This window comes from Numenius arquata, chromosome 3 (assembly GCF_964106895.1).
Source record: "Numenius arquata chromosome 3, bNumArq3.hap1.1, whole genome shotgun sequence".
NCBI lineage: Eukaryota > Metazoa > Chordata > Aves > Charadriiformes > Scolopacidae > Numenius > Numenius arquata.
Window position 1 is genome coordinate 67,935,480 of NC_133578.1, and position 16,644 is coordinate 67,952,123.

The 16,644-nt window shown below is 36.0% G+C and overlaps 1 protein-coding gene across 4 annotated transcripts in view; it reads right to left on the reverse strand.

The window, feature by feature from the left end:
* ASAP1 (ArfGAP with SH3 domain, ankyrin repeat and PH domain 1) overlaps nucleotides 1-16,644 on the reverse strand; it is a 131,121-nt gene that overhangs the window by 40,696 nt on the left and 73,781 nt on the right. For 2 of the 4 annotated variants that reach the window (XM_074145469.1, XM_074145467.1), the window contains exons 11-15: nucleotides 10,954-10,962; nucleotides 10,256-10,356; nucleotides 9,775-9,844; nucleotides 7,012-7,099; nucleotides 5,855-5,903 (exon numbers count right to left, since the gene is read on the reverse strand). In XM_074145469.1, the coding sequence (XP_074001570.1) occupies nucleotides 5,855-5,903; nucleotides 7,012-7,099; nucleotides 9,775-9,844; nucleotides 10,256-10,356; nucleotides 10,954-10,962 (317 nt within the window). The remainder of the gene's footprint in view (nucleotides 1-5,854; nucleotides 5,904-7,011; nucleotides 7,100-9,774; nucleotides 9,845-10,255; nucleotides 10,357-10,953; nucleotides 10,963-16,644) is intronic. The other 2 variants (XM_074145470.1, XM_074145468.1) reach the window with 1 other exon arrangement.

Genomic DNA, 16,644 nt, shown 5'->3' on the forward strand with positions numbered 1-16,644 from the left:
GCACTAGTTCCTCCCCACCCCCAAAAACTCTGCAAGTTCTTGTTTACACAATAATGTTTAATTAAAAACAAACAAAAAACCTCTCAGTGGCTGCTGCCCTACAGGTGGAAGTACAGAGGGGAAAGTGGTTATACTAAGGACAAGCATATTGCAGATGCAGCGTTGCCTAATTTAGAAACACAGCAAGCTGAAAAAAAGAGTCCTCCCAGGTATAGTCATTTTAGATGTTTTTAGTTCTACTGCAAATACACATTTTTTACGTAGAAATATTTTAAAATTGGAGGTGTCCTCAATCCATTTCCCGTTTAGAGCATCACAATTATCTGCCATCAACAATCTTCTGAAATGTGCTAAAACGGCTACGGTCATCTAAACAAACTAATAGAACTTCAGATTGAAATTCATGATTTCTCACTGAAATAATAATGCAAAGATAAACTTTAAAGGATTTCAGAGGGAAAATTGTGTACATAATCTTGCAATACAGATTCAGAGCCTGAACTCATATATGGGAACTGTATATTATATACTTCACACACGTATGGTTTTTAAATTTTTATGGGCAGAGAATAATCTGAGAACTTGTAAAAATAACTTTAAAGAACCTAAAAATTATTGACAAAATCAACTTGAAAAATGAAAGAGAAATTGAAAGATTTGAAAACAAATTTGCTCCACAGTTTACATGCTGAAAACAATATATTTACATTAATATCTCTCTCTCTAGTTACAGGACACTATATAAGAACCCACACTAGATGGCATTCTTCTGCAATTTTTCTAATGAAATCCAACGTTATTTGAAAAATAAGAGGCGGCAGTGTCTTGCTTCTAATATTATAGTAATGTTGTGTTAAACACAGAGTAAAATAATCATTAAACTCAGACAACATTTATTCTGACATTTGTTGGCAATTTCTTCCAGGGTTACAATTTGATTAGTTTGTTAAAAAGGCAGAATTTGAATAAAACTCAACTATGCAGTAACAATTAAAAAAATTATTAGATGCAATTAAAGTAAACATGACATGACTGAGCCAGCTGTTACTTTGATACAGATTTCCATATTACAAGTTTCTAAACTGTAAGAGCAGTGACTTATTTTGATTGTGTTTCCTCAGCTAGAAGGAACGCACTGTCTAAGGCTGTGTGTCACTGGTGGCATCTGTGAGACAGTGGGAGCGAGAGGCACCATGGTGACAGCTCTTCCCAGACACCAGCAGCAAGGCCCATTTAACACAAGCACAGTAACAGACAGTACTGGTGCTATTTATACAAGAAGTCCTCAGTTGGTCACCAGACCTTCCTAGCACTTCACTGAATTTCATTGAATTTTTTTTTTTTTTAGAGTTGGAAGGGACCATAGAGATCATCTAGTCCCACTCCCCTGCCGAAGCAGGATTGCCCAGAGCATGTCAGAGCATGTTACTCAGGACTGCATCCAGGCGGGTCTTGAAAATCTCCAAAGAAGGGGCCTCCACAACCTCCCTGGGCAGCCTGTTCCAGGGCTCTGTCACCCTCACCATAAAGAAGTTTCTTCTCATATTTGAGTGGAACCTCCTATGTTCCAACTTGTGCCCGTTGCCCCTCGTCCTCTCACTGGCAACCACTGAAAAGAGTCTGGCTCCCTCCTCCTTCAACCCACCCTTTAGATACTTATAAGCATTGATAAGGTCTCCCCTCAGCCTTCTCTTCTCCAGGCTAAAGAGTCCCAGCTCTCTCAGCCTTTCTTCACTCAGAAATAAACAAGTTAAATCAGTAAATATGGTACATTAACGCAGTGTCAACAGTTTATAAAAATTGTCTTATGACTGCTGTTCTTCCCCTTTCTTCTTATCTGCACTAGTCTTTTTTTTCTTCCCCCTTTTTTTTTTTTTTAAAAAAGAGAGATATATTTGCTTTATTTCACAATACCACCAGTGACAAGCTAACAGGCAAAAAACTTCTAGTAATACTTTGCCGTGTTCTTTCAAATAATTTAAAAATTACTCACGTCTTACAGAATTACTTTGCCTTCTATTTAATACAAAATACAGGTTGTCTAATCTTCTACTACGCTTCTTTTTTTTCTGAATCTCAGCAGTTTCTTTTGATCCTTTAAGGCATTTTGTTTGCTGAAGATTCCCAGTTTTGGAGAAACACATGAGGCTAAACAAAAATCTGGCATCATGGGTGACTTCTGGATCCAAGGAAGGAAGCAGAAGTATTCATTAATCTTGGCTGGACCAGACTCTCGCTCTGGTTCCTCTTATTCTTCTTCAGTATTTTTAAGCCAATAAAAGCCTCATCCCCAAGAATAACAATCAGTCTAATAGGTGGTTTTTTTTAGTTTGCAATAAAAAATTATCTCTGTCTCTTCTGACAATTGGTCCCGCAATGTTGCTGTTTCCAGGTGAATGCACAAACAGAAGCAGAACAGCATAATATTTTACAAATATTCAGAAACAACTTTTTTTTTATATGGGAGAAGCAACAGAGAATATCAAGACTGTCCAAATCAGTCGTTCCAAAGTAAAAAATGCCTGAAGACTGTTGCTAAACACTAGACTGAAATTAGATGTATGTTTCTTCAAAGCAAAATTTCTCAATCTGGCTTTGTTTATAACCCAGGCGTTTCCTACAGAAATGGATATATTCTTGACCTTCAAAAAGAGGGTAGAAAAGAACTAGAGGTCACGTCCGGAGTATGTTTGGCCCTTTCCGCAACTATCAAAAAGCAGAAAGAATCTGTTATCGTATATGTTAAAAAAAATAAATATCTGGTTATTTTAGAGATCTGAGGTTACATTTCTTATAACATACACATAAATGTATATATTTATATACACACATACATAGACATACTCCCCCCGTCCCCTGCATGGACTGTACTTTATCTAAGAGAGAAACCAATAATCCAGTGAGAATTTTGAAGGAGAGACAAGCACTAATTAAAAGCCAACAGACCTTTATCTTGATAAAAATCAAGAAATGCACTGGACTAAAGGAAATGTTTGAGGGCAAGCACTAATAAATCTATAACATAATGTAGGCTTCAGTGATTTGTATTTTAGGCTGCTTTTTAAAATTATTATTACTTTTAAGTAGCCTCAGGAGCTATTTATGGAAGCAATTTAAAATGATCACTAGGAAAATGTATGCAATGTCAGTTCAACTAAAGAAATGCATCTTGTTTTCTTCTCTTATTTAGATGTGATTCTGGAAAGAAAGTGATATGAAAATCTATTTATGCATTTATTTTTCAGTCGGTGCACAAAAAAAAAAAAGAACAGAAGCAGCACTAAAACAGCGAACAAAACGCAAGAGGGAGAAGAAAGGGACAAGAGAGAGGTACACATACAGAAGTGGAAATCGGAACAAGAGGATGACATCTCCAACTGAGGAGCTACCTCACGTAGCTCCTGCAGAACGCTCTTAAATCAACATGTTTGGAAGTCAAAGGGTGCTGTTCATGGGACACTTTAGATAATAAAGCTGTTTAAGACCTACTCAGTGGCTGCACAAGAAAAACAGAACATTTGGTTATATTGTAGTTTTCCAGCAACACATTAACAGTCGTTCTGGTTGATGAAGTTAACTAAAGGTATTGCAGAAATTGTCCTAAAGAAAAAAAAAGTAAGTTTCTGTGTGTGCCTCAAAATACATACCATTACTTGGGTCACTTAAGTAATTTTCTGAAAAAGAACAGTCTTGAGTAGCAAACATTACAGTACCTTTTTGTTGGTGTCCTACAGTGCCAAGACAGGCAAAATACACTTAGTTTCTGTTAGTTTGTCCGCATGTATCCCAACACTTGGACACAACTAACGTCTCTTGAGCTAAATGAAACTTTTTAAACTTGCAAAAACATAAAAATACTAGACTCAACTCTACACTCCACTGGTGCAGCCCCACCTTGAGTACTGTGTGCAGACCTGGATGCCTCCATATAAGAAGGGCATCAGACTGTTAGAGTGTGTCCAGAGGAGGGTGACCAAGATGGTGAAAGGCCTCAAGGGCAAGACTTATAAGAAGCAGCTGAGGTCACTTGGCTTGTTCAGCTTGGAGAAGAGAAGGCTGAGGGGGTGACCTCATGGCAGCCTACACCTTCCGCAAGGCAGGCAGCGGAGGGGGAGGTGCTGATCTCCTCTCTCGGGTGACCCGCGATAGGACACAAGGGAATGGAACGAAGCTGCATCAGGGCAAGTTCAGATGGGACATTAGAAAAGGTTCTTCAGTGAGAGGGTGGTTGGTCACTGGAACAGGCTCCCCAGGGAAGTGGTCATGGCACCAAGCCTGTCAGAGTTCAAGGAGCATCTGGATTATGCTCTAAATCACATGGTCTAGTTTCAGGTAGTCCTGCAAGGAGCAGGGAGTTCAACTCCGTAATGATCCTGATGGGTCCCTTCCAACTTGAGATATTCTGTGATTCTGTATTCCAGTACAAGTCATTTTCTCAGCCACTGGACTTTAAAGTGATAAACCAGACTTCAGTGGTAAACAAATGGGAACTATGCTTCTAATGGGAAACAAAATCACCTGGAATTTCAAAACAGTCCAACAGGCAGCCAGAAAAATTAAATTTATTGACCCGCCAATCAGAAGAAGTAGGTTAATAATGTATTCTCCCCCTACCCTGCTCATGCATTAAGACAAAAAAAAATAATAATAAACTTCACCTTTTAAACAAACAAATATGGTAAAAAATAATTTATGGCAGAGACACAAAAACTTATGACTCACCGAATGCATTACTGATCAGAAATAACTGTATTTTCTTCTTGACTGAGAAAATTACTGAAATAATTAAGTTCCAGAATGAATGCAATAAGCTTGACTAGGAAGTCAGCTTTGCACTCTAAGAGCCAACATTAAGCTGTGGGAGACTCTGGAAGGAAATAGCTGAATGCCAAAGAATTCTCCAGCCTTCTCGTTTCACCCATACCTCCCAACGTGGAACTGTCAATGCCATTCCCTCTTAGCACTACCAAATAATCGAAATACCCTACAAACATTCCCTGTAGCTTTAAAATACACATGGAACAACAGAGTCTTCCATTAGAATATGGATGTGTAACAACAGAGCACAACAGTCCTGAAGAATGGGGCAGTCTGGGAGGCTCAGGCTTGCCACCCTCTTCACTAGTAACTGTATTCCTAGAACTGTCAGGCGATGAGCGTTGGATTGTAATGTTGTTCTGCAGAACACACTTTTGATGACACCAAGAACAATATTGAGGACAAGAAGTAGTTCTGACATAGCAGGAAGAAAGTTGTTTTAAAGGAAATAATCTGGTTGGAAACACAGAAACATGGAAAGTAAAGAAGCAAGTTACTGGATTCTGAAGTTCACAAATGTCAGAGAGATAGGCTTTGCTGTTTATTTCTAGGCCTACAGTAGAAAAGATACACTACGTGCAAATATTTTCTATGTGTTATATGGAGATCTTTTATCTACTTATTATTTATTATTTAAAGGAAAGGGTAGGATCAGAAGAAAAAGAAGTAATTGCAGAAGAGGGTTGACAGAAGATTTAAGAAGAATTTAAAAACATTTCATTTGAACCCTCATAACTTAATCTACTATATCACGCCAAGCACCTGCATATGAACCATGTGCTGGGAGGGTACAAAATTGAAATGGGGTTTTGGCTGGTCGGGTTGGGGTTTTTGTTTTGTTTTTAACATTACAAGGTTTTCAAAGAGCCCTGTGGCACGACACAAAATAGTTTACATTTAGAGATTCACAACAGCAGAAAAAACATTCAGTAGGCACTATTTCTGCATTAACTGAGAAAGCGATTTTCGCTGTTACTTGTGATTTTTATACACCTCTATTGGGAAAATAAACTTGAAAAAATGTAAACATTCTTACGCTACGTATTCCTGTTCATCTTCTGCTTGAAAGTGGTATGTTCTGTTATCTGAAATAAATAAATACATCTTTTCATTTGGCACATCATAAATTTTAAAATTTCAACATATGTTACTAAAACCTATTTGACAACTAAAGCTTTTAAGAGCAATTGCTCTTATCCTGCAACATTACTACTTTATTCACAGCTATGGAAAACAATTCTAAAAAAAATACAAACCAGAGAAAGATGGAATTGTGAATTCTGATTTACATCAAATGTACATATTTCAAAAGTCTTATCTTCAGGAACAATAAAGAAAATTAAACACATCAATGAAATTTTGCCCTTCTGAAGTCAAATCTGAAACATAAGTAGCGGAAAAAGGCAAAATAAATTTGTTCCTATTATATACTTTTCCCTCCGTTTGGATTAAGAAACTTCTTTTTATTAACCAATGGATGAGAGATGAACTGGGTACTATCCCTCACATTCAAAGGTTTCATAGACTGCCCTTGTAAATATAGAATGTTGAAATTGTTTGTTGTTTAATACTATAAATGTAAAGACTGAAAACAGTAAGTTGGCTCATAGACTTCGAAAGTGGTTTAAAAAACAGACTGGATACAAATACCTGCTACATAAGACCAAAATGGGAATAAGGGAAATCATAGAAGTTTTAATGCTGAGAAGACAAGTCACTACCCATTTTAGACAAACAGAAGCATATTTCAAAAAGGAGGGTAAGAGAAGAAGAGAAATTGGGTTGTCCTTGACTTCCTCAACCCCGCGAAAAGCACTCGAAAAGCAGAACAAACATGGAAGGAAAAACAAGATGAGGTCAAAGGTATTTTTCATTTCCCAGGGGATACAGCTTATGCGTGTTCCAATAAGCTGTTAAACACCTCTCTGAACTTAGGAGAACTGCACATACGCTGCATTTCATGGCTTGTCACAAAAGAACAGTATTTATGTCACACACAAAAAAGGTTCTATATTCATTTGTCCAATTAACATGTCTTCGAAATTAGAGAGATCTGAACACTCGTGGGGCGCTGCATGTATCTGGATATAGATCTGAATCTTGAACTGTAGCCTCATTTTTACTCAAAGTATCTTGTAATGACATTTTTAGAAATCCCACACAATGCACGATGGTATTGAAGTTGCTACATACGTGATATTAGATCAAAAGACTTCTTATCTTCAGCATTTGGCTTCACCTGGCAGGTCAGTAAATTCAGTTTAGCTGGTTGCCTGTTGGACTAAAAAGAAAATTTATTTTACTTTAAAAATGTCTTGATTTAGGATTATTTTTCCTTTCTGGGGAGTGGGCATATGTGATGTACGTGGATGCACGTCCACACTTTAAATTAACACCTTCAAAATGCTTGAGAGCAGCATGACTTTGACTTGGTCTGTTAGAATGGACAGATTGCTAAATCTAAACTAAATCTAAACATAATTAAAATCTTCACAGCAAGCTTTCCTGACTATTAATTTAGAATAATTATGCTAATACTGAAGTTTTTTATTGTATTTCATAATCAATGGTAAAACTATTACGCAATTTTTCATTACGGCATGACCATATTCCAATTTTCCTCCCATTTTAAATAAACAAAAGATATAACCCTAAAAATTTGGAAGGGAAGCTGAAAGCTGGAGATCTGGAATTTTAGAACTTGGAATAAATAAATCTAGTAATATTCTCTGCTGTAATTAGATTACTTAAGATGGGGACAAACTTTATAGCAGGGCATGTTGTGATAGGATAAGGAATAATGGCTTTAAACTAAAAGAGGGAAAATTTAGACTAGATATAAGGAAGATTTTTTTTTTTTTTTTACAGTTTTTTACAGAGGGTGGTGAAACCCTGGCCCAGGTTGCCCAGAGAGGTGGTAGATGCTCCATCCCCGGAAACATTCACAGTCAGGTTGGACAGGGCTCTGAGCAACCTGGTCTAGTGGAAGGTGTCCCTGCTCATTGCAGGAGGGTTGGACTAGATGACCTTTAAAGGTCCGTTCCCATTCAAACTATTCGATGATGATTCCATGGTTCTACGATCATAGGTATGTCTTTAAAGTATTTTGGGTTTATACAGGTTTATCAGAAACTATAGACATACTGAATTAAAGCTATGATAGCTGGCAGATATAAATGAACTTGAGATGGCAGTTATCAGTAAATACTTCTGAAGTGAGTTGTGGAAGTTGCTCATGTTACAATCAAATATAAAAGTAATACAAAACCAACAAACAAACAAAATCTAGAAGTGTATTTCCCACATTGTCAAATGTTTGTCAGAACAAGACTGTAAACACGATATTTTTAACACTTAAGGAGCAACAGTTCCTTAAGGAGTAAATATGCGATTGGAGTCTCAGTTTTCAAAGTTTAGTGTCAAACAGATTGTCATGATCTGAGCTTTTCATCGTCGAAAAGAAAATTACTTTCCTCTCAGCACTGCAACAGGAAAGAGCAAATGGACTGCTTTTACTCAGCTACATACAAGAAAAGCAAAACTACAATCGATAGTGCAATCCAAAGAATTCTAAATTGGCAAGTCTTGAGCTTGACAATACATGATTTTTTTTTTTTTTTTTTAAAAACAAATGGTGATAACTGAACCATACGTAGTTTGACTAAGCGACTCCTCAAAGTAGATGAGGATATCTTTCTAGCCATTAAAAAGAACCAACCTCCAGTACAAAATGTAATAAGTTCCTTAAGACAGGTAGTTACTTTAGACACTGATACTCAGGGCCATTGGTGGAATGTGGGGAGAAGGGGAGAGACAGGTGATGAAATGGGACCATCTCCTTTAACGAGAGTAACAGGAGTTACTCTTGTTTCCAACAAATTTGTGTTGTGCTGTCACAAGACAGTTTTAGGACTGCCTCCACCGTGATAACGTTGTTGCTTCCTCATGATTTAGCATTTCCAGGAAGACACTTCAGATACGTACCCAATTCCCAGAACTCAGTATGTTCAGAACTTTCCAAAATATCATTGCATTTGAAAGCACCCAAAATATTAACATATTCACTCCCCTGTCACACTCTATCAATAACATCTAATATCAAACACTTCCTGCGTTTCCAAATTATGTACTTCACTGATACACCATGACTATGCTTATGAGCAAAACCAGTTGAAGTACTCATTGAAAATACTGTTCAATTTATTTGCCATTTTCTTATCAAATTATTGATAAATTCATTTAAGTATCAAATCCACTGTCATAAACTATAGCAGTGGGAAAAAAAAATGAAGAAAAATTTTAGAAGGCTAAAGAAGAGTTCACTTAACTTCATGGAGACCACAGGAAGTTTTGAAATTAATTTCCAACCAAACTTTATTCTCATTTTCTCACTCTGATTAGTTGAACAATTTTAAAAGTGTTTTCCAAAATGAATGTTTTAAATAGTTAATGCCCTATATAGGAATAAAACATCTCCAATACAGACATCTATGTATGACCCAGTTATTAGTCTTCCAGTACAGTCAACAGCCAGAATTTCAGTTTATAACAGGGTATCTGACCCAATCTACCCAGATTCCTTTGACTACACTGACCAGCTCTCCAGTGGTTAAGGGAGGAGTCTACAGGATCTTGCCCTGATGCAGACAGCTACACTGCAGACCCTTCATTTTATTCAGATGAATCACATCCCATATCCCGAAGGTACGGTAAGAACAGATGTACTGCTCTGTTTAACCTGAAGCACGTTTCCCACTAGTGGTCAGCAGCAAGCAACTAGGAAAAATTTTAAGAGAGCAACAAGCACAGTACTACTGCCAGAAGTCAGTCTCCAACCTCAACAGTCAGAAGCAGAAGTGGCATCTTTTTTGTAATAGTGGATTAACACCAACAGATTCATTGGGAAATGATAATGTTAATATATTACTTAAATAAAAAGGCATAAAAATAACTTACCGTTGCATGTGATATGGTAAGAATTCCATTTTTAACAGTGCACTTTCTTCTTTGCCATACTTTCCTTAACCTACATAAGAACATCAACAACAAAAAATTCAGTAACTAGACATGATTTCAAACCTTTAACCTTTTGAGAAGATTAGCCTTGAGAAACAGATGCAGTCAAAACTTTACTAACGCCTCATCACATGTAATTTGAAGATTTATGACAGGTCTTAATCACCTTTTAGATACTTAATAAGGCAACAGCTTTAACGTGACTTTTTTTATTTACGATTTTATGATTGCTTGTCATGCTTTTTATATTTACTATATTAAATTCAGATTTGTGTTCAGATTTGAACTGTGAAATTCTTGAGTACTTGTGGCACATGCATTAGGAGAATGTGCTTTAAACACCCACATTACAACACAATAAAAATCAGTGCATGAACATAGTAATAGTTCTCACTATGTATCATGTGCTCCAAGAACATACCCATCGCTCTTCTTTAAAAGATAACCTTTCTTCTCACTGCCATATTCCTTATTCCCCTGAAGCTGATGCATACTATATCCTCCTTGCCTGCTCTGTGAATCCTAAAAAAGGGGAAAACACCATTAACGTTTCTTGACACGCACAGTAAATTTTCCTAACCTTTAAGCCTATTTTATTTCTCTTCTCTACCACAACTTCACAAATTAATAAAGTTTAAAAAAAGAGAGAGAGCTCCTAATGCATGTTTTACATCCATAGGAGAGCTTGCTTTTACATCACGCGATCTTGAACTAACTGCACGTTCAAGACTGAATTACTTCCTTGGGTATTTAAAGTATAGTATGGATGCAAATATGTATCTTAAAATAATGACTTTTAAAAATATAGAAATTTAATACTGAATAATCTTACGATCAAAGAGTAAAATCTAAGATAAAATCTCAAAAAGAAAAAATAGAATATGGCATGCATATATACAGAAAAACACATATAAACAAACAAAAACAAATGCTAATAATCACTATTTTTTAAAAACAATTAAAAATATGTATATAATTGATGAGTTTTAGTGAATGAAGTCAACCGAAATAACTTTTGGCCTGATCTAATGAAACAATTAAATGAAATGGATTAACTTTTTATAAGCACATCAGAAAAAAAAAAAAAATCCCCAAAAGTTCATTAAAACATTGACTTACTCTCCTAGACTTCGATCACGAAAGGCAAAAGCAATAGAGAAAAGAGAAAGCAAATAATTTAAAACAAGAATTATTATTTTATTTAAAAAAACATGTTCCTTGAACACAAATTGTACAGCCCCCATATCTAGCAAAACAGTTTTTCCCCCTTCTAACAATACTAATAGAAAGAAGGCAAAAATTACTTTTTTTAGGCACATCAGTGCTTTTTCTCATCAAGTAACAAAACATCATAACAAAATTCTCTGCAACGCTGCATATATGACATTGGCTTCAGAAAAGAAACTAAGATGACTACAGGATCAAATTTTACGAAATGTCTTCCAGTCTATATTATGTTTAAATTGTCTAAAATGATAGTTATATTGTATCCTCTACCAAACTGGAGCCAATTCTGAATTTTCATTGAAAAAGATCAGGCCCAAAGTTAACTTTTAATTTTTGCAAATCTATATAAAAAGGTATAATTAAGGACACATTTATACAGTTTTAAACGCTGTGAAACTATTATCTGCAAAACATCTGACAAAATCCCACAAAGAAATAAAAGAAGGGAAGTTCAATTCCTCCCTTGGTAATAACATTTTCTCTTTCAAAGCACATTTTTTTTTTTTTTAAATTACCACAACCAATATACATTGAAGATTACTCCCTCCTATTTTATTCAGGGTACTTACAACTGGTTTTTATTTTACATCAAATTTGCCACAGGAGTTTAGAGAGAAGTACTTTGGTAAAACTGGCAATTGTGGTGAGAAGCAGCACAAAGGCTGCTGTGCGCAGTGTTCTTTCAGCAGTAAGTGTTTACACCACCACAGAAAGCAGTTCATTTGTTATAAGTGAATTTCTAATCCCGAATGGAATTAGGGTCCTATTGGCATTAGCACTGGAAAAAACATAATGAGATAGAATTCCAGATGGAGATTTGGGAAAATAAATCGAAATGTAAAGAAAGTTAAAAAAACAGACACAAAATATGATTCTAAACACTAGCTGAATTCAACATAAATCTGTTAAGTTACATTTGTACCAATAATAAATATACAAAAATACAGAATATAAGCCTGTATTATATAATAATTATATATAATATATATAATATATTTTATATATATATATATAATAATTATATAATAAATATACAAAAATACAGAATATAAGCCTGTATTAAAGGAGTGGTTTCCTTTAAAATTTAAGCTTCTTAACATATAGACATTTTTTAACATATAAAATAAATACTTTACACAATTAAAATTACACTAGTATTGCTTAAAATCCCTTAAAATATTTTCTCCCAAAGCTTTAAACCACAGCCATTTTACAAAATCTGATAATTCTTGCGCAAACAGAAACTGCTGTAACTTGACTCGATGACAGTCCCCAGCGGCAAGAAGGGACACTGTGTCTAACAGAGCCACAGCACTTCCGTGTAACCCAAGAGTCAAAGACTGTCAAGATGTGCTTTTCCAAGAACCAAATAATTGCAAAGATTACAGGAATAGTTACTTCACCGATGAAAGGACAGGTATGCCAGCCAAAGGTGTAAGAGCAGTAAAGATGTCCATAATGTGAAATAAACACCTTGAATGCATGCAACATAAAGCAACAGTTGCATTATAAGAACTTGAAATGTAAGGAATGAGGTTAGCTCATTTAGCAAATTAGTGGCTTTTCTTGAATGAAAGTATGGGTGCTGAAGAGTAATTTTTCCATACGTGTTGTTTTAAATTCAAAAAGATCCTAAATGCTTTAATAGATTTAACAGCCACGCAGGAATCTCTCATCATCTGTGACAGCCAGTCACTCTGAGACGGGCAGGAAGCCTCGCTTATCTAATGGCAACTCCAAAGAGGTTAAAGGTGGTAGAATTTACAATTTGGACAGGAATCACTAGTTCCAACTTCCTTCTCTTGCACCAAGGGTCAAAGAAACTTAAAACTACACACAACCAACGCCTCAATTGTATTATTTCAAACCGCTTTCCTGCCAAAGTAATTTTTGGTAAGAGTACTTCTGAATTTTTTATAAATCCAGCAGAGAAAATCCCATAAATCCCATTCATTTCACGTTCAATACTTCAGTAATCCATAAATTTTCCAACAGCAAGATTATAATATAATTATAATATAAGGGGGGAAAATGTATTCTTAATCACAACCAACCAGGCCATCTGTGACAGTAAGAAAGTCCAGCTTTACGTACTTGAAGATTCAGATATATACAGTGATGGAGAGCTGACTGCTGAAACTCAGGCCACGTGTCTGCAAGCTCCGTTGTCACTTAACTAACGAGTATTGAGTGCAGGCATGCTATTTTGGGATTAAACCACTAAATACCTAAATAACACAGACATTATTTTATCAAGCTCCTCAGTATCTGCCAGCATCATTATGCTCTGACTCATGACATGCAGCAGAATCACATGAGTGAAAGTCCTCACATTGATTTTGAAAGAGACACTTGAACATCGATGTGATCAAATGATTATTTTACCCAAACCAGTGGATTTTTTCACTACAGCAGAACTTTCTCTACCTTGATTTGCCCAAATATCTGAGAATCACAATATTATCCCTTTTAAGACACTATTTCAATTCTCTTCAAGCCAAACATTTTATTTTTATATTTAACATATAACTTTTTACATAGATATCATACATACAAGCACACAGTTTTTTCAAGAGTCCCAGGATTTTTCTACACTGTAATTAAAATCAGAGAAGTTGTACAGTTTATTTTGCTGATGCCAGTGAAGCTACTTTATTACAACATTTATCTAAGTTTCAAAATCTGATTTGTTTCATTTTTTTTTTATTTTAAGTTAGGTTACTTTCCACTGAAACCAAATACTTTTTGCTATTCATCCAGGAAATAGGTAACCAAAAAAACCAAACACTGTATTTCATTTGGCCCTGTATGGACAATACATGGCTCCAAAGAAGAAAAACCCATTTGTCCTACTTTATTTCTAAGATCTGGCTGATTATCAAGTAGCTCGAACTTAACAACATTCGCAGCAGCCAGGACAGAAGGAAGTATTTTTCTTTCCAGATAATCAGCTTGCAGAAAAAAACCAAAAAGTACCTGAGGAGAGAGCAGGTCTTGTTCCTGTTGTGTTGGTAATCGATCCATAAAACACTTCAGAATTTAAAGTTATTTCCAAACAGCCCTTGAAATCTAATGTTCTCTGCTCAACTTTTGGGGATGAGGATGGAGAACGAGCATGAGTTACCTTCAGAGTGATTTAGATCCTGGGGAGATTACAGAGGTAACACATGTATGGGAAGCTCTGCAAGTATTATGGAAGAGATCTGGTAGGGCCATGTGCACATTGGAGATGGAAAGGAAAAAAAATACCAAACAGAGCACTGGAAAAGACTGTAGATTACGAGATAAGGGAAAACTGAGTCCCAGAAAGAGCTGCCAGGTCTTACAATAAATTGGGATCTGTTCAAAGGCGCTCTGTAGTGCTCCGGTCATTTGTGACATCAAAGACATTCTAAAGCCCACATACAGTGTATTCTAAAGTTGTGTTGTCCTTCAGAACGATGGGGTTAAAGATGCAGGGAGAAGAAAAGCCTTCTGGTCAAGGTTTATCTGCTTTATAACACCACCACCACACTATAAAGAATCATTCCTTATTAATTATGGCTCCACCTGAAATAATTTACTAACTTCAAGCCATTTCTCTGCATGCAGTAGCCATAATTACAATATGCTACCTACAAAATTACACATAAGCCTGTAAAAATACTCACTGGCCCTGATTACTGAAGTCCTGTGTTTGAAGAAGTTCCAGAAGAATTTCAGGGAAGTAAAGACTGGTAAACTACACATCAAATTAGGAAGATTAATGAAAACTACTTTTAAGAGTTCTCTGAAGGAGTCAGCAGTAGGTATCTGAGAAATCAGACTGATATGGTCTCCCTGGACTTTCAACAGACACTTAGTGCTCCTTATGAAAGGGAAAGAATTACATTGTCACAGGACAAGAGGAAAAGTCCTCAGATGAGCAGGAAACAAACAAGTGAATTTCACCAAAAGATGTGCCATCACATGCAGTGTCTAACAGTAAAGCAATCTGGAAAAAGGTGAACAGTAAATGTCAGAGTTTGCTAGATGGTATTAAATTATTCAGGATACTCAAGAAAAGCTGGCTGAAGAATTTCTCAAGGACCTCATGATAGTGAGTAATTTGACAATGAATTACAAGTGATGATCAACATAAACAAACGCAAAGGGATGCAGAGGGCAAAAGTAAGATACTGTGAGTTGACTATTAACATTCAGAAACAGGATGACATGGTTATAGCTCTACAGTTGATTAAACGTTACACATCTGCTCTGCACTAAGCACTTGTCAAAAGCAAGTTGATGTTATTAGGTCTTTTATGAAGAAAAAAAAAAAAGATCAGAAATGATCTAGTGACGCTATCATAAAATCACAAGCACTCCCATCTTGAGTAGGGTATGCAGATCTAAAAGTTCAAAACAAATAAAAGGAAAAAGATTTCTCCACACACCATGTAGCAATGGTGGGAAAGACACAGCTGTAACAGGAGCTGATGGTTTACACTGCTTCAAAAAGCAACTACACAAATTCAAAGGGAAGAAACCCATAGGGTGGTGGAGAGACTGCAAAGACAGTCAAACTACTAATGGGAGGATATTCTGGGGATGGATCAGTGTCTATTGTCCTGCATTCTACTCTAAACCACCATGACTGATCGCTGTTGGAAATTTGGCTGACACAGTACATCTGGTTGTAAACTATATTCTGATGTATATTTGATATTAGCAATACTGCCCAATTGTATATGTAGATGATCACATATAAGCAGCAGAATGGCATCTGTCTAATGTTTAATAATTCATATTTGGTAATAAATATTTAACAAGCTGAGTAGACACTTATCAAATACTAATGTTCTATTTACCTAAGAGAAAACTGAACAGAGGGTAAGTGATCTTTTCCTAAAGAGAAGCCATCCACTCTCATCCATCCCCCAACCCCCTCCCTCCCCAACACTCAAGATTCACCACAGGATATTCAGGATTTCTGACTCTCAGGAACTATGATTTGGAAAAAGTCACAATATTATCTCAGGTAAAAGCTGTGATATATATTATATCCTATCTCCTAGTTCAAGGAGCATTCCAGAACATCTGCAATGGACATTGATCATCCCCCTTCACTTCTGATACCAGTCCAATTGATTACGTATTTTTATTTTTAACTGCCCTGTCTCAGCCACTGTTATCTGGTTAACATACAAATTTTCTTCCTTACAATACAGTATTAGCAAAAGGGGTCTGAGAAGGAGAACATCAGCACAAAATCCATGTGATTTAGAAGATTTTTACAGAAACCATACGCAAAGAGAAGCCCACAGTTCTCATCCTGGCTTACTCGGGACCACCTTGGTCAGGAAAATCCTGAACGCCATCTGGCTGGAAGATGGCAGGACATAAGAAAGCAGGGTACATCCCAGTCCTTTATATTTTTTCCTGAACACTCATTCATTATCATTGTCAAGGACAGGATACTGGGCTAGATGAAGCATTTATCTGATTCATTACAATTTTTCCTAAAGTACATTAAAAAAGTACATTGAAAATTATAAAATTACATCAAAAAAAAAAAGAATAGTTTCTTTTAATATATAAAATGGAAACAGAAAAAAAAATCTA